Source organism: Mytilus galloprovincialis, chromosome 10 (genome assembly GCF_965363235.1).
Source record: "Mytilus galloprovincialis chromosome 10, xbMytGall1.hap1.1, whole genome shotgun sequence".
Taxonomy (NCBI): Eukaryota; Metazoa; Mollusca; class Bivalvia; order Mytilida; family Mytilidae; genus Mytilus; species Mytilus galloprovincialis.
The window spans coordinates 47,267,286-47,292,843 of record NC_134847.1 but is presented as its reverse complement, the minus strand read 5'-3'; the positions used below and the strand labels follow the sequence as shown (position 1 = coordinate 47,292,843).

The 25,558-nt window shown below is 30.8% G+C and overlaps 1 protein-coding gene across 1 annotated transcript; it reads right to left on the bottom strand.

Moving 5' to 3' along the window:
* Positions 1 to 1,479: 1,479 nt before the first annotated feature.
* On the bottom strand, positions 1,480 to 25,221 carry LOC143047689 (uncharacterized). The gene is made up of 9 exons (XM_076220895.1): positions 25,117 to 25,221; positions 14,536 to 15,556; positions 12,301 to 12,523; positions 6,793 to 7,182; positions 5,680 to 6,297; positions 4,845 to 5,081; positions 3,466 to 3,652; positions 2,663 to 3,002; positions 1,480 to 1,853 (listed from the first exon to the last, which is right to left on the bottom strand). The coding sequence occupies exons 2-9, from the start codon at positions 15,532 to 15,534 to the stop codon at positions 1,629 to 1,631; spliced, it is 3,219 nt and encodes a 1,072-aa protein (XP_076077010.1). The 5' UTR covers positions 15,535 to 15,556; positions 25,117 to 25,221; the 3' UTR covers positions 1,480 to 1,628.
* Positions 25,222 to 25,558: the final 337 nt, after the last annotated feature.

Sequence of the window (25,558 nt, the reverse complement as noted above, 5' to 3'; positions counted from 1 at the left end):
TTCATACACACGCTAATGTGAAAATATGATGCTGAACACTTCTAAATATATTTATATTACAAAAAAATTTCATAAAATAAAAAAAATTAAAAAAAAAGGCAATTATAAATCATACAGCATGAACATAAAACATTCTATATTTTATATAAATTTTGATATTTGATGCCGTCTTCATTTACATATAAATAAAATGGTAAAAAAAGTTCTGATAAAAAATGACAGTACTTGATTTCATGATTTAAACTTTTAAATGTAATTGAAGTTAAAATACATAGCTGTAACTTTAAGACATTCCTTATACAGTACAAATGACATATGTATTTGTAAAACATCTACACATTTATAAAAGTGTGTTCCCAATTAGAAATTTAAAAATTAATTTATATCAATAAAATAACGAAACATCTTGATGTTCATTATACAATACATTTTCTGATTCAAAAGAAATCAGAATCAATTTTTCTTTCATTCAACAATTTAAAACTTAGAAGTATGTAAAATCAACACACATTTTCTATTCTTTCACAAATAAATGTTTGACCGACACATGCCATAATGATAATGAAATCACAAAATTGCATTTTTACACGAATAAATCACAAATTTTCCATACTGGAATATATGATGATGACAAATGAAAGTAAAATTGAAAATAATATGAATATTCATGATAAAAAGACTTTATATGATACACTTTTTTAACTTTTATTCCAATAAATTTGATGTTTATTCATTTCTACTAACTTTTAATTCATTAATATCTGTTTTCTATTCATCAATATAAATGTTCTATTCATCAATATTAGTGTTCAATTCATCAATGTTTGTTTCTTATTCATTTCAATCTATTTTTGAACAGCCATATACTACTGTTGCCTTTATTTTTCATAATAAGATGGGGTTTTTTTTCAAATCTAACCCGTTAAAATGGTCTATAGAGTAACATGAAATTGAGAAAGACTTTTACATTTACATATTTTGTAATATTCGAAAATTATTATCACATATCATCAAATAAAATAAACTTCTAATAACACTATCACATTCTTGCTGGGGGTCATATATAAAAATATACATGTAACAATTCATTTAATTCTTCTATAACAAAACTGAGCAATTACATCTATAAGGCATCTGTGCGCATTAATCTAGGTAATTCTAATTATATACATTGAGACAGAAAATACCAACAAACGTTTACTTCATGAGGGAGATAACTCATATTTGAAAAATGTTTACTATATAAGGGAGATAACTTATATTTGAAATATCAAACAGTACCCTCTGCTGTATATACAAATTTTAAAATTTGAATCATTCTGGATATTTTCAAAAAAGTTGATAAGCCAACAACTATATCTTCTCATAAATCATGTTTATTTGTATTGGGTCTAACAATTACTGATTAAAAATAAAGAGCACATGTTTTTTCTATAGCAAAATTAAGAATGAAATCATGTTCATAATCTCTACAGTACTTGTAAAACGGCAAACAAGTCTTCCTTTGTTAGTTTTCTAAGACAGTTAACACATTCAGTGAGTTATCTAAAAGCATTATTCTACTTCTTCAAACAGACTAGTTTACAAATACAATTTGACCTTCACCTTTGACCTATTGAACAATTTATCTATGGTAACACTTGAGATTGGTACATTGCTATGTGTTGATTAGTAATACCAATTCTAGCATCCTTCCTCATTTGTCCCTGTTCTTCCAATTTACGGAAATGCTGAATGCGATTTATTTTGGCGGCTCTTACCCTACAATCTTCGTTATGATTTTGGTTATCTTCATATATAAGTCTCTGATTATGGGAATCCCATCTGGCTTGTGAGTTTCTCTCTTTGACTTCCTGAAATCATAACATAAACATAATCTTTTAATACTTTTAAAGCAGAAGTTTGGGTTTGATTTATGTCAATCTAGTGGATAGACTTTATTCATGAAATTAAATGAAGATTTTAAATTACAAAGAATATAACTTCATCATTTTTGAATCAACGAAAATGACTACCTGTGTAATAATATTTTAGAGATAAAAACCATGCAATTTTAAACCCATAAAAATAATGTTTCTATAATATTTACAACAGAAGAGATTTTGTTCTTTTTTTATAAACATTTGTTTTGTTTTAAATTTGAATTATAGTATCAAGCTATTCTACTTATCCTGCAATCAGCAATTTTACACTCATAATTGTGTACAAATAAAATTATGCAATAAACATATATAACATGGATATCCTGTTTTGGTATCCAGCTAATACCATGCACCAATTGTGATGTTCAAATTACTCTTTCTGTCATAATTTACTGTTCATTTTGCTTGGCAGTCAAAGTCCAAGTAACCTTAATTTATTCGAAAAAAAAACAACATAGAAACTAAAAATTTTGCATTTATTTTGAATTGAACAGAAATACTAAAAATTCTATATTTAATACTCATGAGACTCGTTTCAAAAGCAGAGAAAATTTTATACTTTTTTCTTGTTTTACTTTCATTTAAAATCTCAAACAATTTTCAGCCGATACATTGTAGTTGTATATTCAGTTCATCACACATGAATAAAACTGCCAAAATCAGCATTGCATTGTGTCATGTAAGAAAACTTCTTTTTTTTAAGGTAAAAAAATGTAATGTCATAATTTATTTTTTCATACCTGTCTTTTCATTTCGACTTGCTCCACTTCTCGAGCTCGTTGTCCCTGAATTGCCTCCCTTCTTTCTCTCCTCAGCCTCAAAGCATCTATTCGTTGTTGGTCTCTTTCTCTCTCTTTCAGCTGATTAGCCTCAATCTTTGACCGTATCTCAGCACTGATATGTTTCTTAGCTTCCCTAGCCTTTTCTACAGTTTGTTGTTCTTTGACCTGACGCTGGTGGTCACGTTCTAGTTGAGCAATTACACGATCACGATGATGGTCTTGCATCAATTCTTTCATGCTGTCTTCTTGTCTTGACCTTTTGTCCCAAGCTTGCTGCCTATTTTGTACCTGCTGCCTCCTGCAAAGAATTATTTCATACAATTATTTTTGATGGATACCAATTTTTTACAGATTTCGAGTAGGCGTCACAAATTTTAAATGATCAATAAATTATAAATTGATGGTTAAAAAAGTAAGTTACCTGTCAATACATATTTTGGCTGAATAGAGGTGAATTTATGATGAACAACAGCAATAAAAGATTGTTTTTTTAATAACAAAACAAAGGATAAATGTTAAAATAAATATTTCATGATTTTCGAATAGAAACTAGCAGCCACAGTCTGGGTCAGCAATTTTCATCTTTTCTATATGGACTGTGCTCTCACATGTTTCACAGCCGCAACAACTTTTAAAAAATGGCCACATATCATAACAGAAGCTAATAATTTTTTTTTTTTACAATGTGGATAACAAGTGGAGCCAACATGTTGTCACAGAACAGAATTAGGAGGTCAGAAAGATTACAACAAATATCCTACCTAAAATTCATTCGTCTTTCCTCCTTCTCTTCTGCTGGATGCCTTTGAACCACCTGTCGTTTGACTTCTGTCCTTGTCTTACTAGGAGGAGGGGGTTGTGGGTGCCTCATAAGTAATTCAACAGAATTGGAATAATCGTGTGTGGCGTAGTTATCTACATACTTAGACATAGGACTTGTCCATTCAGCTGCAAAATGACAAACAAAATGCTTATTGTTTGGCATACTCATGAAATGTCAATTCAGAAATTATTGCGACATTGTTATGAATGCAAAACGGGTAGAGTGGGGTGCTCATTTTTGCCATATCTTTCCATGTTTTCTACAGTTTATGTTCAGGTCTATATGTTTTTGAAGTATACTGATATTTCTATATGAAGATAACTACAAATACAAAGCATTCTAAAGCTTGAAAACACGTTTGTTTGAAAATAATCATCTGTAAAGTTAGATTAAATGATGTTTGAAATTTCCTGATGTTTTGTCAATGGGGGACACATATTCGCCGTTTTTACACATCTATTTAAAACCAAATAACTGTAGCTTTAAACAATATTTATCAAATCAATTTCATTATAGATGAACAGCAGACATTTCAAAGGTGTAAAGAACTGAAATTTTGGACAAGCAGTAAAAAAATTACTAAAGAAATACTTCTTTCAAAATCCTGTTTTTCATTCAGGAAATTGGCCAAAAATCGTTGTCGTTTTTCGGTCTTTTGCGGGAAGTGCCGCAATTTTGTCTCATTTTAAAAAAATAATCATATTAGTTATAAAATTATAATTAACTGGCATATTTCTTCCATTTCAGCCATCCTTTGAAGTTTTTACACCTGAAAATCATAAAACGGCGAAATTGTGTCCCAGGCAAATATGCGCACCCCACTCTAACAGATTTATAAAAAAAAAAACACATTTATAATTTCAGAAGTGATTTCCTATCATGAAATTTTGTCCATCACATTTACCATATAATACTATTTTGACAGTGGTCAAGAATTCCTTTATTTCAGAATTTAAATTAATCTTGCAGATTTCAAAACAGCAAGTGTCAGTGTAATAAAAATGCCCCTATGCCTGTTTACAACCAAATTCTGCTAGAACAATATCTATGATAGTAAAATATCTTAAAAGCAGGTTTTCAATGCTCTCTTTTCATGTTTTGAAAGGGATGCAAGTTTTATGTTCATCATATTACACTATCATAAGCCAGCTTGAATTTATTTTAAAATTCTTTATTATTTTTCTTTCCTTTTTCATTGTGCCAAATTCCTTTGAAATGCATTATGTGTTAATGTGTTTATATACCGGTCCTTAATAGAGAATTTTGCTCCATATTTAGATTTTCAAATAAACAAACTCAAATTGATAACCTCCTTACCAATATATGGTCCTCTTTGATCTCTAGCTTCTAAAGGACATTGCAGAGCTGTTTCTCTGAATGCACCATGTGTATTTGGTGCAATGATCTCAGGAGCAGGGTCACTCTTCCAATATTTTTTCCATGCGGGTCGCTGAGGGGATTTATTTCTTGAGCGACGATAAAGACCTAATCTGCTTCTCCTGGACATATCCATATCATCAACAGCAAATCTTCTGTAGTCAAACTGTTCTTCACCTACAAAAAAATAGACTAAATAAGATGAGAAATGTAACTCTAAAACAACATTGCTTGTAACATTCATTTTGATTGGATAACAGTACCAATTTTCAAGGCATCAATTCACAATTTACAAACTTCAGTTTCCAAGAAGCTATAAACTGGTCTTCTGTCAGGCAAATGGTCTGTCCCTGATTACTGTAGTGTGACTTGAAATTGACTGATGTTTATTTCATTTTAACTATGTTTCAGAAGCTATTATAACAAGATCAATTGTTTTATTTGTTCTTATTCTGAATATGAATGAATATTTTTCATAGTTTAACAAGCAACAAATGATTACGAGCAACAACATTTGAATATTTGAATATATATAAATCCCTGATGATGGATGGTAAAACTGGTAGAAAAATGGATGTTGTTAAATTTTGTGAAATTCAATTAAGTAATTCAGAAAATAAGCATTTTAATTTGTATGCATGTAAATATTAAAAAAAAAAATCTGAATTTTGTTCCTTTATCATATTGCAGTGATAATTATATTTGTTTTGATTAAAAACATTAAAATAATCACTGATAGCATAGATGTTACAATAACGCTTAAAAATAAACATACCAGTATCAGACCTAAGAACTTGTGCTGACTGTGGTCGTTCTCGTTTGACCTCGTTATCACCCCTGAATGATACAGACTTTTTAAACATATTTTCTTCCTGTTTTTGTCTCTTTTGCAATAATCTATCACCACCAAGTTCCCGTAACTTTTCAATTTCTTCAAGTCGAGCTATATGTTCCAATCGTTCTGTTTCCAATGCTAATTCCCATTCAGCCGATTTCCATTCACCATATGCGTCTGCCAATTTTTGCTCTTGTAATCTATTTTCTATCTCCTCAGTTTCGGTAACTTGTCTTTTTCCAGAAATTACTTCTTCTTTTCTTCTTAATTCTTCCAGAAACCTGTGTCTTTCTTGCTCATCCATTCTCCTTTCTTCTTCTCGTCTAAGCATTTGTATTCTTTCTTTCTCTCTTAGTTCTGCCCTTTCTTGTTCTTGTCTTAGCAGTAAAGCTTCCTCTCTTACTCTTTGTTCTTCTTTTTCCTTGTCTGATATTCCACAATATGTTTCTTCTTTATCTTTTCCTACCTTTTCTTTTTCTTGTTCATCAAGTAATTGTTTATGTTCATTCAGCTGCATACTTATTTTTCGTTCAAGCTCGCCATTTGTAAGTGTTGTTCCTGCAAAATATAAACACTTGTGTAAATTTATGCCATTATTGTTCCAGAAAAAAACCCATTCAATTTCACTTCTTTAAAACAAAAAGCTCTTATATATAATAAGTTAATATGTCGGATGCGATTTTCGTTGCTATCATATAGGAAATTCTAGTTATGAACCCCCAAAAAAATTATAGGCTTGACTGCAGACCTTTTCAAAGCAACAAATTTTCTTACACAAAAAAAATATTTTTCCTGAATCTATAAAAATCAATGCTCACACCAAAATACATGAAAGGTTAAGCTACATGTAATATGTTTAATTTTTGTTGATATCAAAACAATTACAGAATCATTTGACATTACAAATGCTGTATTCACTCAGAAATGATGAAAAATATACATTTACACTGAAGACTGATAAGCTTATGTTAAATGGTGTTAACATTTTTTAATAATTTAAAATTGATTTCAATTAAAACTATTCTTGACAAAAATATTTATCTTAACACTAACCAGGAACAAGTTTGCTTATTTCCTCACTTCGGACAGCCGATTTTGTTCTCTGTGTCATTGTATGGCCCAAGGTCTGTCCCAAAGGTACATGTATGTAAGGCCTAAGCCATGGCCTTGTTTCCAAAACCATTGGGTCTAAATTAAACTCAAATGGTGGGGCTTTTCCAAATTCTTCTGGCTCTGCCTCTGGTCCTGATGTAGGATAGCCTGGTAAAGATTCTTTTGGATATTCATCTTGAGATTGGAGTTTCTCTCTTGCTTCTTTTGGCATTTTAAGTTCTAAAGCTAGTCGTTCATATACAGTTGTTGGTGTCCATATTGCAGTATGTGGAGGAATTTGAGCTGTCTTACCATTGGAAAATGTTACTGTTAAAACATCATCTTCAGGACCTGTAAAGGGATTAAGTATAAAAACTGATTATATTCATAATCCAATTTCAATTCATATCAACATAAAGATGCAATGAAATTAAAAGGAGAGATAATGAGACAATATGATACTACAGAATAGAATCCTGGAGTTCCAAGAAATTTGAAATTATTTTTATTTTTTTTAAATGAGAAAACTTTTTGATTAGATTGATATGTACAATTATAAACTTTTTTTCTAGAGTGTATGTGTATGTGTGGGCTGCTGACTCACAAAATGTACATAAAAGTCAATTTGTGAGTTATCTGTTCCCAGTTTAATCTGATTAATGTTTTTAAGCAAATATCATTCTGTTTATTTCTTATATTATTGAAATAAAATCATTGTTTGCTGTTTAATATATAAAAATATAAGAGATAGTATGAATGCCAATGCAGACAACTATCAACCAGAGACCAAATGACAAAGAGGTTAACTATAGATCACTGTTCATTACACTTGTGTGCTATTTTGTTCAAATTTATAGTTGTCTTAAGCTTTCTTTCATTGTTTTACATATGATCATGCATATTGTATTTAAACTGTGTCAAAGATCATGTGTATGTTTACTTATTTTATTAATACATTTGTTTTTCTTATTGATCGAGTTAAGCCATTTCAATTGATATTTTCTGTGTGTATCTCTCTGTTTTGAGACTTATTTGAATGGAGAGTTGTATCAGTGGCACTGACATACAACATCTTCCATATATATAAAATAATATTCTATAAATCAGTTTGATTTGTTTTTTTACTTAAACATTAAGTTACACCAGAATATTCTGTGAAATTTACGTTTAATTTCTGACTGAATAAAATTTTAAACCTCTAAAATATTCTAAGAAGAATCAAGGGATATAATCATATAACACTTTGATCCATTTAATTCATCAAGTTAGATCTATTGATAAACATTAAAATAAAACAAAGTGGTCGGTTATGTTAAACTTTAAAGAAAACTTCTCGCTCAAAACCTTTAATGTATTCATGTAACATTGATACGAAATAAAAATATTTAAATTCTCATTTCACGGTCATGACATGGTTCAGTGCTGTGTTAGTATGAATCATTTAAATTTCCTAACAACTGCCCAAATATTGAATTTGAATTATCAAAAAGCCATTCAAGAACTCTGCAATCTTAAAATGATCCTATTTTTTAATCTTAAAATTAATCTAGCTAAAAAATCTTCTTTTAAATTTTTGTTTACCCCTCAATGGTTTATAACTCAGTCAGTAAATACTGTGGACACATTCATTTAAAGAAATGTTCAGTAAATTATGCCACTGCATGTGGACATAATTTTTTGTTTGTTTTTTATTTAATGTATTGCCAAAATCGTTGTATTTTGGTATAGGGATATTAAAAGGGTTTTTTTTTCAAAAAAGTAGCTGTTAAAAGTTAACCTTTTCGCACAAATATCATGTTAAGAATTTTTTTTAGAATTATTTGTTTGATTTATTGTAATCAGGTCAGACTGGTGTAATGAATAATCATAATCTAATAAATTAAGTCAGATTATATTTAATTATAATATTTTGACACAGGCAGATTTATTAAAAGTTTACATTTTATTAATCTAAGTGTTAAGTTGTTACATTAATCTATTAATCTGGTAATATTATTAATTAAGTACTACAAAAGGCCATCAACTAAACTGTCACACCATCTGATCATTTGATCTTATAAATTATATAATTAACACCATTGTTTGTTTTTCTTAAAATTAAATTCGGTGAGGGAAGTTTGTGCTTTGATGTTTAGGACATTTGCGCTTTTTTCTAGGGACATTATTTTTCAGTTTATCAACACACCATTTCTATGATAAAAGATTGATTGATTGTTGAGGTCAAAAGCCACTTTCAGCACTACAGATCACAATATTTTGGTGGAAAGAACCACAGACCTTAACTGGCAAATTACCCTAGTTTGTGAAGATTTACTTCTTACACACCTTTCCTGTTAGGGGCCAACAGGGGGAGGTTCAGACTGACAGAGCCTAGCTGTTGACCAAATAGTGAAAGATGAACACTTAGACCACTTGCACAGTCGCTCCCATGGTAGAGACTAATAATATATCATATTTTTATGTTGAGGGCATACGATACAGTTTTGATCCCGTATTTAAATTTTGATGAAAATTTGCATGTAGGCTATTTTTTACCTGATTAAATTAAATATGTAATAAAAAATATACCTTCACATGCTACTTTTTGAGTAAACTGAGGTTCAAATTTGAGATATTTTCTCATAATACAGATTTGTGAATGTATTTTTCCTTTCGATAGAACTACAAAACTTTTTTTGTTTTAAATGATAAACATGATCTGTTTTTGATAAATTATTTGTAATTTTTGTTTTATATGAATATTACATAAATTTGTACATTTTACTTTTACAAATAACTCAAATTTATCAAATGATCATGAATGTAGGAAAAAAACATCATTTTTTGCTGTATAATATATTAATCAAATTTCAAAAAAAATTGCACTATTTGCGTTTTCATGAAAATTGGTACACATAATCTTCTTACGTAATCAAACCAAATATCATTTTAAAAAAGAGGGGTCCATGAACTCGTTTTCAAGTTGTATCAGTTTGAATGATAAAAATCAGCCGAAAACTGCATCTTTTCCTGACAAGTCACTGATTGACGTCGCGAAAATAACAATTTAAGTTAGCAACGTCATTACCGTCCCTGTAACTGTATCGTATGCCCTTAATATCCTATTTTCAGTAATAATTTTATGTATGTATAACAAAAAAAGAAAGAACATGCTTTCATACAAATAAAAAATTGTCCATGTATCAAAAAATGGATTACAAATTAATTTAAATCTCTCTGGAATTAAAAGTATAAATGAAAAAATAGTACAAAGATTGAGGGCAAAAGAAACATGTATGATTGCATTTGGATTATTGACTTAATAAATATAGGTAAATCTATATATCTAATGATCATCAAATATTAAGAATATTATACATAATAGAAAAGGAAAAATCAATCATTGTTTGGTTAAGACTGTGAAACTTGTCAAGAGGCACTACTGGGGTTTTCATTTATTATCCTATCTTCATTTCTATTAGGTGTTTCATTTAAAAAGACTGCATAAATTATATCCAGTTTATATAAATAAGTAATTTTTGAAAATTAAAAATAAGATTTTATTTTTTTTTTAAATATTTTTTTAGAAAAAGAAGTTGATACTAGTAGAGAGACAAACCCCTGTCGTTGCCTTTCTTGTATACCTTTTTATATTGAATTCATTAACAACTACAGTACCGGTACTGTGTATATTTTTCACAATCAATTTTCTCTGTTATATCATTATCTTTTTTCTGTCCATATATAAGCTCTCAATAGTCATATAATGTACATGTATACTGGTAGTCTATAGAAGTGCAAATGACAGAAACAATATATTTGTAGATAATCTATTTAGATCACTTCAGCTACAAATAGATATAAAAAGATGTTGTATGACTATGAGTGCCAATGAGACAACTCTCCCTCTTAGTCTTAGTCACAATTTGTTAAAGTAAACCATTATAGGTCAAATTATTGTCTTCAACACAGAGTCTTGGTTCACAAAAAGGCCCAAAAAATTACTAATGTAAAACCATCCAAATGGGAAGTCCTGATGAAGGAATAAATGGTATTCAGAGTTTCAGGCAATACTCTAATATAAACAGGAGCAGATTATTTTTCTTGAAATATTCTAGGTTTAAAGGTCATTATGCTATGTATACTAAATCCTTCAAATACCAAAGACTTTTTTTATTTACATTGATTTAAAAAAAAAACATGCTGTCACATATAAGTTAACAGGAAAGAAAATCTGTAACACTCAGATCATCTTATCTATATGCTTATATATTATAAATGTACAAACTAAAGAAGATCTTTAACTGTAGACATGACAAATTTTCTTTTAGAAAAAAAAAGTTACTGGAAAAAACATACTGAAAGAAACTATACATTTGCAAAGAAAATATGTTGCAATCACTCCAACACAAAAATTTCAGACCAAAAAATCAATAAAAATGAAGAAAAAAAAAGCTCCCAACACATGTTTTAACAATTCCTTATTTCAGTTCAGACTGTTTATGACAACAAGTTGTACATAGTTCTAATTCTATGTAAAACATCTTCAGACTTTATCTGTCCATATATATTTATCAAGTAAAATGTAAATATTAAAAGACAAATATGAAAGATAGTATGTTTGAAAGGGAATCATAACCTGACATTTAAATTTTACAGTTGCTTTTATCACTGAAGTGTTATACAAACGTGTTTTAGTTACATAGATATAAGGCCCATTTTATATATATTTCAGAATGTCTATCACTTTTTTTTTTAATTTTAAAAACAATTCCCTGGAGCTTTTCTTGGCCAAATATATACGGAGAATTCAAAATTTAAGGAATGATGAAAACTCTAGTTTATCACACGTTTGAATACAATGAAATATGTGGTGACAGTACATCAATGAGACAGTAACCCAAAAATAGAAAGAAATCTAGAGGTCAAAAACAGACATGTGCACTATACCAAGCTATATTAATTGCTCAGAGACAGGTACAAGAACACTGTACATGTATGATGTACACTTCTGAACTGCTACAATTATAATAAAATTATTCTTCTTCTAATAGATCTTGTATGTTGACTTTTACATGAATGTGTGCACAATATTTTAGACAAAATTAGGGTCTGAAATGCACCTGCTCCCTTCTTGATATGTTTAAAACAATTTTGATTGTCAAATAAAGTTAATAATAATGAACTTTTTTTCCTAATAAAAAATATTTGATGGTCATTTTGGTTATTGTCAATTATAATTTACTGTGGATTCATTAATATTCGTTGGAAACTAATTTTCGTGGAATTCATGGGTACAGATGCATTTATATGGGAACCACAAATTTAAGTGTTCAACAAATTACAAATTTTCTAAAGGAATGTAGGCAGAATTTGGCAAAACCACGAAATTAAATATTAACAAATATGCAAGTTTTCCTCAATCCACTAAAATTGGTTCCCACGAAAATAAATGAATCCACAGTATAAGAATACCTAGAAAGAACTTACCTGGGGCTTGTCTTTTCTCATGTCCATCAATGACTATTCCTGGAGCAAATCTTTCACCATCTGCTTCCCATGGTGCCAGTACACGATCGGCAGCCAGAATTGTGTGTCGTTTAGCATCTTCATAATCAATGATGTCATACACATGTGTATCTTGATAAGTTGTATCTTTATATTTACCGTGTTTACATGGACCAAATGCAACCAGGAATTTGTCTGACAAAATCTAAATCAAAGAAATAGAATAAAGTTTTAGAAGTTTTATAGAAAATTCCACAGTCCATCATATACATGTATACTATATTAGCATGGTTTAATTAACTAATAAGCATATGAGGTACATGTACTTTGGTTTTTTTTTAACCCCCCCCCCCTCCCTTAAACAAAATAAAGACTACAAAATAAAGTTTTACATAATGTAAATCTTTTCTCCTTATTTTGCTTTGATAGAATTGTCTCTCTAAAAGAGAAATCTAATATTAAATTTATAGACTGCTTAACTGTTTCAAAGTAAGGGAGGTAATTTACAATTTCAACTGCCTGATATAATTATAAGTTTTGTGAATATTGTCATGTTTCTGTATAAAAATGAATAACTATAGCTCCAATGCATTTATTCTATTTTCAATTTCTATAAACTAAATTCAGTTACCAATACCTATAGCAAAGGTGAATGTACAGCTCTTACTAAATTTCATTGGTTAATATATATAAACAATTGCAAGTTAACAAAGTAAACATTAATAGATATGAAATATTTGAAGCTGTTCACTATGGGATAATGTTGTAAACGTTGCTTGCATTAAGCTATTCAAAATTTGATATCAACATAAGAGTTTACAATGATTTATTAACCTATATCATATATAAAGATCTTTGTCTATTCACTTTTAATAGGGAGCCATTTGTTGCACTTAACAGGCTATAGACATTTTAGTGTGTGTTTGGTTGTTCACCTGGGTGAGGCATTTAAAAAAGAGACTGGATTTCTAACAGTGGACTTTTATGACATAATATATAATTGGTAAAATGATATAATATGTCTTTTAAAAAATCAGTTTGAAGGTTTATAATTGATACCTTTGAAACAAAATTACATGTTTGTATGCATATTGATTTTTCTACCAATAGACTGTTCTTTTCTTTCTAGCTGTTGTCTGAATGTTTTAACTCCATTATATTTAGTTAGCAGATTTTAAGAACACAAATTTCACAAGCAAATTCTTAGTAAACCTGTTTTCTTTTTTATGTTTTACAATGTTTACTTAATCCAATTACTTCAAATATTAAAGTATTATTTTTATAGAACAAGTAAATGCATATTTTTCTCCACTCATACTGGAGTCATTCCATTTTAATTACAATGTAAATGACATTATGTGATAATAAAATGAGAGACTGCCGAGCTTATTGAATATTCAAAATTTAACTGCTGTTGAGACGAGAGAGATATCGTAATACATGAGATTTAGTGGTAGAATCTGTTTCTCTAATGATTTTTATTGATACAAAATTAAATGTATCTAAACCAAGTTTATCCTTCATTTTCAAAGAAATAAATTTGGTGTATTTTCATTCTCAATTTTATTGCTGTCTTCTGATTGGTTAAAAGTATTACTTTTATTTCAATGTTCTCAATTTTTATGGCGACACGCCCACTCTGACATGCCAACATGTGTGTATGTTTTTATTGTAAATTTAAATAATATAAAAATTTCTTTGAGCCTTATTTTTGATGGAAATTTCTTTATAATGAATGGCAATATTAATTCAAAATAAATGATAGCCATTCATTAAATATTTGCAATAATTTGTGATCTTTATATGTGCCGTTCGACCTCCCATTTTCAATTATCAGCTCTCTACCAAATATCCAACAATGATCTTAGGCTAGGCTTAAGAAATTCATTGTTTAATGATGCCTACCCTTGCCTTGTAGTGTAGTGTTTGGTAGGTAGGTAGGTTTGGTATTAACTTTTTTTTAGGGGGGAGGGGGGGGGCAAAATCATGATTTACAAGACAACAGAAGAACAGAAAAAAAAAACTAAAAAATTTGTAAAATAATTTTGTCAAAATGTTTGTGTCATGTAACTTTTTGATTAGGCTGCTTTTTGTTGGGTAGGTACATATACATGTGAGCAAAATCAAACAATTGAAGTTTAATTTTTGGACTTAATTAAAACTTTTATTTCTCAAGGCCCCATTATATGGGTATGTGAATTTCAACAACTTGCTTACCTGACTTTTGACTGTTCCCTGGTAAAAATATCCATCATCCATTCTACGAGCCAACACACTTTTACCAATCAACAGGGCACCTGCTGCAGGAGAGAGATCACCCTCAATGCTCCCTAACATGACATCTTTTGCTTTCAAATAATTCCTTGCTGGACGATATCTGCTCCAACCATGTGGATAATAATACCTAAACGGATAGGCATTCCACGGAAGGCCTGGAGCATACGCAGGATATTGATAAGGATAAACAGGATCTAAATATGGGGCATACTGCCCAAATGCATTGACTCGAGGTGTAAGATACAAACTTTCTTCAGGGTCCACTGCAAGTGATGTTGACATACTGCACATTTTGTCCTGGCTATGAATTGTACCATTAGCTGTTCTGACTAAGCGTTCAGCAGCATGATCTGCCCGATAAATTGGTGTTATTCGTTCAACACATCCATGTGTTGTTAATGTTATGATATGAAATGAACCATAAGATTCAACAGCTAGATCTTCCAACAATTCAACTGCCACACTGTCTGTACGTTCCTCGGAACTCAGATATATACAGTGTATTGGACGTCCCCTAGCTGCTTCGTACACACTATCTAAAATGTCTACCGGATGCTGATCTGCTAGACCATCAGTGACAATGTACACAGCTCCACATGCAGAATCTGACAAAGCAGTCAGCAAAGCGCCTTGGGTATTTGTCCCTGTTTTAGGGGTTAAATTTTTAATCCAATCTGTAGCAACAGTCACAGTTTGTGGTGAACACTTAACCATTTTATCGGCCCATTGGGTGACATCAGAATTGAATTCTAAGATGTTGAAAGACCTAGGTGGTGGTTTGTTAGCATGTTTTAGTAAGGTTTCTATCAAATGTTCCTTCACAACGTCAAGACTTTTGTACATACTTCCAGACGTATCAATACAAAATGTAACATTTTTCTCTAGCACCTCTCCAAATATTGTGGGAATACCCTTCAATTCTGGAGGTATTAATGCCATCTTTTAACAGTTGATCATGTACCTGAAAAAAAAGATCATTTTATTAAACATTTAATTTTTACACGTACAAAGTACAAATGTAGTACTCAAACTGCAGTCAAAATATAGGTTACATTTTCTATTTCAATGAATAGGGAAAAAGAAATTCCAAGATAATTTTTAAAATACTCTTTATAAATCATAATAACAAATGTTTACATATACAAAATGTATATATATGCATCAACATGATCAAAGAATATATTAATATTACATTTTACCTTTGAAATTATGGAATTTTCAGTGTTTTCATTTTCACTTTCATCACTTTTAAACAAAAGAAAGCTAAAGTCTCCAAATTTGGTAGTTACTATAGGGAATCTCAATTATATCGATAGGTCTAGTTACCGTAATTAAATCAATATCTTATAAATCTTTCAACAATCTGTTTAAATCCACAGATCTTAATTAACTAATCAATAGAATTCATTGTTTCCCAATTTTTAATGTCAAAATTAAACCTTTATATCAATTGTCAATAGAACATAAGCTATACAGTGCTCTAGCTAGAAATCAAAAGGGGCAGGGTGCCAGTGGAGGGCAGGGCACTTTTTATGATAAGAAAAGGCACTGCTCATTTTTTTGTCTACGTTTCTGTGTGTATCACGAGTTAACGAATCTCTTTTTTTTTTTACTGTATATGTTGGTTTTTTTAAATAAAGATGCTTTTCAACTATAGTCTTTATTTCATTGTTTGTGTAGTTATGATTGATATAGTACATCTTCATCAACATATTATGTTTTTACAGTTTAACTTCACTCTACCCATTATCAAAGAATATGTGTTTTTTTTGTTTGTTTTTTTTTTTATCTATATAGGAATTATAGCTTTGAATACATCATATGATTTGAAACAGAGAGCATTACTAATTTAACAATGTTTAGAACATGGATTGCTAAAAGTATAATTATCAAGTAGAAATTGCAATATTATCAGATTATTACATGGCATTTTTCATATCGCATGTATTATCAGCCCTAGGTTCAATATCAGCCCAAGAGCCGCATGGCTCGAGGGCTGATATTGACCGAGGGCTGATAATACATGCGATATGAAAAATGACATGTTATGATCTTTTTATCATATGCTTCAACAGAAGAGAAAAATAACAGATTCATAATATTGATCCTTCTACGTGGTTCCCGAAAAGAAGTTGAAAGAGTAAAAAGTTCACGGACGTCGGAACCAAAATTTGATACATTCAATATGAAATCCACAGATCTTAATTAACTAATCAATAGAATTCATTGTTTCCCAATTTTTAATGTCAAAATTAAACCTTTATATCAATTGTCAATAGAACATAAGCTAGTATATTTATGTTAGTGTTAAAAGGGGTGTAAACATGCTTCCTAAAACAGTTTAAATAGTTAAATCATCGGAATCAACTATTCAAACTATCAAAATATATTTGACTATGCATTGGGATATAGGTAAAAGTTGTAAAGCAGTCAAATCTCTATATTAAAATAGGTCACCCTTGAGACCAGAAAAAAATTGCCTTTAATCGTTAATGGAGAGATGACCTTTGAATTAAAGTTCAAAATGCATGGGATTATTGTAAAAGGACAAGAACAGGATAACTTAATTGTGTCAAAACATGTTTTCGCATAGTACTTTTTATTGTTTGTATTTTGAAGAATACATTATATATATTAAGCACAGTTAAAAGTTAAAGAATGAGTAAGCTGCAAAACCCACCTTATGAAGTTTGATTACTGTGCAGTCTTTATCATAAAGTTTCAAATCTACAGGCCAGTATCTCAATTTTTGGAGAAATTTAGCTAGATTCTGATGGCCTGTAGAGATCTCTTTATGTTTTACAGACCCTAGAGCAATTTTACAAGCCTGGGCTGATGGGCCTGTGGCTGAACGTAAAGACTACTCTGGATTCAAATGTATTTGTGTTATAGCTTTTTTTTTATATAGTGGGAAAATTGAAGGTGATCCACAAGATTAAATGTTAAAAAAAAAGTAAAATAATAAAATTTTCCACATCATGTACATGTACATGTGCATGTATATGGTCATATCCAGACTTGAGAAGAACCAAAAAGTTAAAACTACTTTTCTTCAATTAACAAAATTTGATACCCACAAAAAATAACCGATTACACAAAACATCAAATCAAAAAAAAATAGGAAAATCATTTCCAAAATCTTTAATTCTGCCACAAATATTCCTAGAAAATTTCGCCCTTATATTGTATGTTAAATAATTATCAAGGTTTCTTTTAAAATAATTGGAGGCTGATTGAAAAGGAAATATATAGAAACAAATATCAACTATAGTAAAATCTCCCACTTAATAATATTCATATAAATATAAGAAGATGTGGTACGATTGCCAATGAGACAGCCCCACCACAAGACCAAATGACACAGAAATTAACAACTATAGGTCACCAAACAGCCTTTGACAATGAGTAAAACCAATACTGCAAAGTCACCTATAGATAAAAGGACAAGACACATATGAACTCAGATTTCTAGGTGGTTGCACACAGCTAGTACAGACAGGACTGCCATGATGTGAGGAAAAGATCAAAAATTTGCAGATCTTTAATTGTTGGGCTAAAAAGGAGACAAAGTATATATATATATATGCAATTTGTGGTGTTAGTCAGTCAAAGAGTTGTATTTAATTAAAACATTATTGATGTTACTGCATCGTTAGTACATTGTATTTGTATTTGTCATCCTTTATTATTAACAAAAACAGCTGATCTTAAATTGTTTTGAATCTACATGTACATGTACAAATGTACAATGTATGTGACTACATGTATATGCACATGCCATCCATTTGTAGTTAAAAGTGTTCCAAACCTAAAAAGTAGGTAAATTTAACAAGGAAAGGCATCCTTTGACATAAAAACCTATATATTTTTAAATAGCATACACTGTAATATACATTTTTGTAACTGACCTTTATAATAAAGTCCCAGTTCTGCCAACTTTTCATGAAACAAATGCGCGAGACTTGGACAAAATTGTTTATGTCAAAGGAAAATGCTGCCAAATAAGCACGCAAAGCCATGAGACTTGACAACCCTGAAGTCAATGAGGCCATTAGTTTTCTTGTTTGAATGGTTTAGTATGAGTCATTTACAGTCCTCTAATTGCTGAATGAAATTAGCCTTTTAGTGTGAGCCAAGGCTCCGTGTTGAAGGCCGTTCATTGACCAATAATGGTTTACTTTTTTTAAATTGTTATTTGGATGGCGAGTTGTCTCATTGGCACTCACACCACATCTTCCTATACTTACTTACTTAAAGATACTTAAAGATGTTTTCCGGTACAGGATCCTCACGGCTCCTCTTCACCAGACTCATATATTATGTCGTAATTATTACTGTTACTGCTGCTTCCGGTTATAACTGCGCGGTAATCAGAATAATATAATTCCTCGTTTTTCCAGTGATTGTCAAGTCTGTTTTTAAAGGCATTAACAGACGGTGCCTTAACCACTTTTTCTGGTAGTTTGTTCCAGGTTTTTGATATTCTCACCGTAAAACTATTTTTCCTAAGATTAGTATTAAACCTTTGATGAACGATTTTACTGCTATTAGTTCTAGTACTGTGCCTATTTTCTGTGCTCGACATCAGTTTTAGGAAAGTACTAGTTTCCGGGTCATATTTATTGTGTATGATCTTATAGGTTTCAATCATGTCCCCTCTTATTCTTCTGTACGCTAGTGTCGGTAATTTTAATTTCTTTAGCCTTTCTTCGTAGCTTAGGTTTTTAAGTCCCGGTATTTGTTTTGTAGCTCTCTTTTGTACACTTTCAATTTTATCGATATATTTTTTCTTAAAAGGTGCCCATACTGAACTTGCATAATCTAGATGTGTTCTTACTAGTGTTTTATATAATGGAATAAAGATTTCTGCATTTAGATTTTTGAATGATCTTCTTAATGCCGCAAAAATTGAATTTGCTTTATTTACTTTCTCACATATATGCTTTTCAAAGGATAATTCTTCATCAATGACTACCCCTATATCCTTCTCTTCTTTGCATCTGCTTATTTCTTTTCCTAGTAGATTATATTTTTCAATATCTTGCTTTGATTTTTTGCTAATGTTTATATGTTTACATTTTTCTGGATGAAACTTGAGTAACCATGTATCACTCCATTTTTCTAATTTGTCTAAATCCTTTTGTAATGTTTCATGGTCTCCGTCTTCCTTTATTATTTTAAAGATTTTTGTATCATCAGCAAATAAGTAAGCATCTGAGTTAACTCCTTCCGGTAAGTCATTGATGTAGAGTACAAATAAGAGTGGTCCTAGTACCGAGCCTTGCGGTATTCCTGAGGTAACATCCTTCCATTCTGATGCTTCACCATTTATTGAGACTCTTTGTTGCCTATTTGATAGAAAATCTTGTATCCAATCTAGTATAGGGTTTTTTATTCCATAATTTTCAATTTTCTTTAGTAGTCTTTTGTGTGGTACTGTATCAAATGCTTTCATAAAGTCTGTATATACACAATCTACCTCATACCCATCGTCTATAGCCTCTGTCCATTTGTCAATTACCTCTAGTAATTGCAATGATGTTGATCTCCCCGAGATAAAACCGTACTGCTTATTTGAGAATAACCTGTTTAGCTTCATATGCTGTATTATGTGTTCTCTTATGATTTTCTCCAATATCTTACAAACAACTGATGTTAGACTCACTGGGCGGTAATTTTTTGCTTGCGATTTGTTTCCTTTTTTAAATATAGCGCTAACAAGTGCATTCTTCCATTCTTTTGGTACTGTCTTTTCATTCAATGATTGGTTAAAGATCAAGCTCAAGGGTTCAGCTATACTTTCCATTGTTTCCTGAAGCAGTCTGGGGTGTAATTTATCAGGACCTGGTGATTTATCAATCTTTAGCTTTTTTAAGTGTTTCATTATCATATCTTTGTTGATTTTTAATTCAGTTAATTCATTTGCAATATTTATTGAATTTGGTACAGGGATTTCGCCATCTGGTTCTTGTGTAAATACACTTGCAAAGTATTCTGATAATATTTCCGCTTTTTCTTTATCGTCATCTGTTTTTGGAGATTTAGTATCGTCGGGATCAGTGTGTAGATCACCAATACCTTCCCTTGTCTTGGACTTTGATTTTACGTAACTCCAAATAGCTTTTGGGTTTGCTTTTGCATTTTCTGATAATCCCTTCTCAAATTTCTTCTTAAGTTTATTAACTGATGATTTTGTTTTATTCCTTACTCTGTTATACTCAGCTCTAATTTCCGGGTCTTGGTTGGTTACAATTTTCTTTGACAGTATATTTTTCCTCTTAATTAATTAAGTATATGCGAAAAACCTTTCTGAGTTGCTTCCGATATTAATTCCGTTAGTTTATCATTATATTCCTTTGTGTTGTTAGATGGTGATCTGTATATTAGGCCTATCAATAATTTGTCATTCTGGTTAAGTTTGATCTTAATAAATATGTTTTCTTGGAATTGGGCTTCCATATTTACTTCTGTCGATTCAAGATTTGAGTCTATATATAATAGTAGTCCTCTTCCTTCATCCGTTTCTAGATTTTTCTCATACATTTTATAGTTTCCCACCTCTGGTAATGAGTATTCTGCCTTGGATGGTTTGTACCTATTAACCTTTGGTTTAACTTCTGTTATTCCAATTATATTTGGTTTATTATCCCTTGCTCTTACTATTAATTCGGATAATTTGTTGAATAGCTGGTCTGCATTTGTATAAAAACAGTTCAATTTGGGTAGAACTGCAAAACTATTTACATTTTCGCCGTTAAAAACCTTTTCCCTATTTTTTACAGTTTTATTTACATCCTTTGAACTTTTTTTCACTACTTCTTTATTCTTATCACTTTTCTGGCCCAGGGTGGTCCTCTTACTTTGTATTGGTATTCCCCCGATATGCATTGTTCTTGTAGCTTTTTTGCCTCTGCCCATAGTACTTTCTCCTGTTCTCTTTCACTTTGTGTCAGGTCATTACTAACGTTGACTTTCTCATATTTTGGTATACCTCTGATATAATGCATATTTTTGAATAGAGTGAGTTTCGAGTCTATGCTTTTAAGATTAACCAATAAGGGTCTACTATCTTTCTTACTATCGTACTTCCCTAGCCTTTTGGCTTTCATTATATTTCCTTCCTCCAGGTGTATTTTTGCATCATAAAAAAGTTCATTTATTTTCTCTGTATCATGGTCTATTCTTTCTTGTTTAACCTCGGATTGATTTTCTGTAATGCCAAATATAATCAGGTTTTTCTCTCTTGCTTTTCTTTCATTCATCTCTTCTATCACTGTTGTAACTGTTGCTTTCTTTTGCGGCCCTGTTCCCTTATTTTCAGCTTCCTCCATTTTTTTATGTACAGCGTCCCCTGTTTTAGTAGCTTCATCTTTAGCTATTTCTCTGATCATTTCTTTATCACAGCTATTTTTAATTATTGATTCTTCTACTATTTCCCTAACTCTTGTCTCGTCACATTTAGTGTCAACAGCTAATTCTAAAAATTGTATTCTCTGCTCATAATTTGCCATTATCTCCTTACATCTCGCCTCTATCTTTAGATCAGTAACTATGTGTTCTTCTACTGTTTTCCTACATGGGACGCAGAACCACATTGAGTCTGTTTTGCTTAGAAGGTCATATTCTGGTTTTGATTTATTAAGGCACTTGATACAGAAGTGGTCCTTGCATCTCTGGCATTCTAGAAGTTTAGCATTTGGGTCTTTATATATTGTTGAGCAGATTTTACATTCCCATGGTTCTTCGTTCATTACATCTACTGATGTACCTCTGTTACGTCTCGTCATTACGCCTTCTCTTGATAGTTGATAGAGCTTCTCTATCTATTATCTAGTTGAGACAGTGATAATATGATTCTAGGGCTTCCCTAAAAATCTAATTATACACCTATTTGCTTTCGTTGTATGATAGAGCTTCTCTATCTTACTCTTAAGATTAAAATAACTGTCCTTGTATGTGTAGTAGGGCTTCCCTAACTATTACTGTTATCTTATGTTATCCTTTATTGATTTACCCTTGAGCTTGTAGTATAGGGCTTCCCTATCCTAAATTAAATATTTTCAACTCTTACTTGTACTTTTTCCAGACTGGGACACCTTTATTTATAGTATAGGGCTTCCCTATCCTAAATAAAAAATATTTTCCACTCTCATTTGTACTCTTTCCAGTATGGGTCACCTTTGTTTATTTTATAGGGCTTCCCTATAATTTATTTCCTTGAATTCTAAATATAGACAAACAGGGCTTCCCTATTTATTCTAAATTGTTACATTTGCTATATATATCCAACTCATTTAGGGCTTCCCTATAAGAGTCATTCAGCTTATAATAAGGCTTCCTTATAATAAGTTTGTCTAACACCTATCTTCTGATAGTTCTAGCGCTAGATCAATGAGTTTATAAATCCATAGCTTTGCTATAGTTCGTGTTGGATGTACACCGTCTTGTAGCAGATTATAGTTTTTCCTATATCTTACCCTTCTGTCCTTTTTTGATTTATTTGATATTATTAAATCTTGTGATAGCCTAGGAGTTGCTGTATTTCTGTTGATTAGTTTTATCTGACGATTGTAGTAATCAACTTGATTGCATACTTGATTGTCAATTTCTGTTGATAACTGTACTAATCTGTTCTTTTTAAATTTATTTATCACTAGAGATGGTTTTTTATTTGGTTTCGGTCTTTCATTGCCTTCTCTTCTAATTGCATATTTATTGTTTGCTCTAGTTATAGAATAATATGGACAGTCTATAAACAATACTGTGCTGCCTGGTTTTAAATCTTGAATTTGTTTTTTTACTTCTCTGTATTTGGTCAGAAAGAATTCTATGCTTTGGTATGGGTATTTTCTTGTTTCTATTATTCTATTTACTTTCCTTGTAATTTCACAAGTGCCTAACCATATGTAAACTATTGGGTTATCTGATGGTGACGATTTTAGTTTTTGAAGTAGGTCTCCAATATGATGTTTATTTTCTATGGTTGCCCCTCTTTTGTATATTACTTTGAAATTTCCTTTAACGGAATTCGGTGTAAATTCTTGTAATCCAACTCCTTTACTATCAGTAAAAAGGTATGTTTCTCGGTCTAACGCCGTACCTCTAATTTTTGAGTAAAACTTCTTCCTTTCTTTCAATATTTTTGTCACCGACATATATGTTTTATACAAACTGTATTAAGTCAAATTGTTGCAATATGGAAAAGATTAAACAGTAATTGTTTTATTTTCACAGTAGATTTGTTCCGTATAGGGCTTCCCTATGTCGGACAAGGAGAAAAAAAAACGTGGTGGATGACTTTTGTTTTTCGCTACATATTTCTGATGTTGTACGTTCAAAGGTTTAAATAATGTGGTATATATGGATAATATGATGGAATGATGTAATTTGATGTATAAATTGGCTTGGATGGACACAAATTTGTATGATTGACACAGATTTACCAAAAATTTTTTCACTAGAAAAAATTTCAACTTGCTGTAGACCGGAACCGGAAGCAGACACAGTGCTATTCCACAGTGCTATACCTAATTAGAATTGCATCAATTTTGCTATAATAAGTGATACTAATGAAAAGGACTTATAGTTTTCCCTCTTACTGCTTCTAACTTTCTCAAGATTAAACAACATCTTGCGTAATGGCATCATTGTTTTTTATTTAGTTTTTTAGTGAAGAAAAAACGCATTAATAACTACTTGTATATCAGAGATACAGCTCTTTTAATGATGCTAGCAAGACATTGGTTTGGTTGACTTTTTAATCAACAAAGATTTGTATAGGTACTAGTGAATTCTTAAAATCAATTAATTGAAAAGAAACTAATCAAAACAACAGTCAGAGTCACAGAATGTTGAGAAAACCCTAAAAATAATTAGAAATAGAAAGATCATTTGTACATTTTTTGAATAGTTTTAATTAATTTATATCAAATATAATTGGATGCTGAATTGACTTTAAATTGGTGCCAATTTGAATAGATGCAGATTTAACCAGGTGCCGATTTGACTTTTTCTGTGGGTCCCGAATTGACCAGGTGCCGATTTGACTTGTACCCAGTGTACAAAATGTATATACTGTAGGTGCTTGGCAGTTTGATATGGTCATGGTGGTTGACCAGAAGTCATAGGATGACCATGACATATCTAAGTGGAACTGGCCAGAGTATTTCCAGGTAGTAAGATGTCTCGGGGTTGTACAGTAGTGGACCTACAATTTGCTTGTATGGATTGCACGCAGCTCGAAAAAGAAAAGGGGGAATAGCGTTGTAGACCTGAAAATGTGAAGGTAGTCTAACCAGTTGAGTTGGGGAAGATCTTCTTTGGTTCAGTTGGTTAGAGTGCTGTCTGTAAATCCCGGCATTGAGGGTTCGAATCCCACTTGTGCCATCCATTGATTTTCAAACATCATATTAAGCTTGCTCTATAGACATGCAAGAAAATGATCTAAACAACATTCATAAAACAGACAGAGTTCTGCAAAGGATAAAATATAGTTAAGGGTACAATAAAGGCTATACTTACAATTATTAGAAGAATACTGTTTAATTTCCAACGTTCATTATTTTTTTGGTTTACAATCGTTTACCTCGGGCACCTGTTGTTGTCAAGGAAGTCACCAATTTCACAGCCTCTGTTTCGTACTATAAAATACGGTTGTTTTTGCAAACTTTATATTGATTAGAATTGTTATAATAATGTGTAATATTTTTAACACAGATAATTATCTGTTTAATAAAGAAATTGTTATTTTTCTTTAAAATATATAATAAGGTCTCGTTGCATTGTCACCCAATAGAAAAAGTAAAAATTTGATAAATACAGATTAATAGTTTAAACAAAACCAACTGCGACGTACGTTAAAGACTTTTAAAGACATGATTCACCAAAGGAAAATTAAGGGCAAAATACAAAAAGCTGTTGTATTCAATGAACTCAAGTAAATGGAAGTACAAATTGTACTATA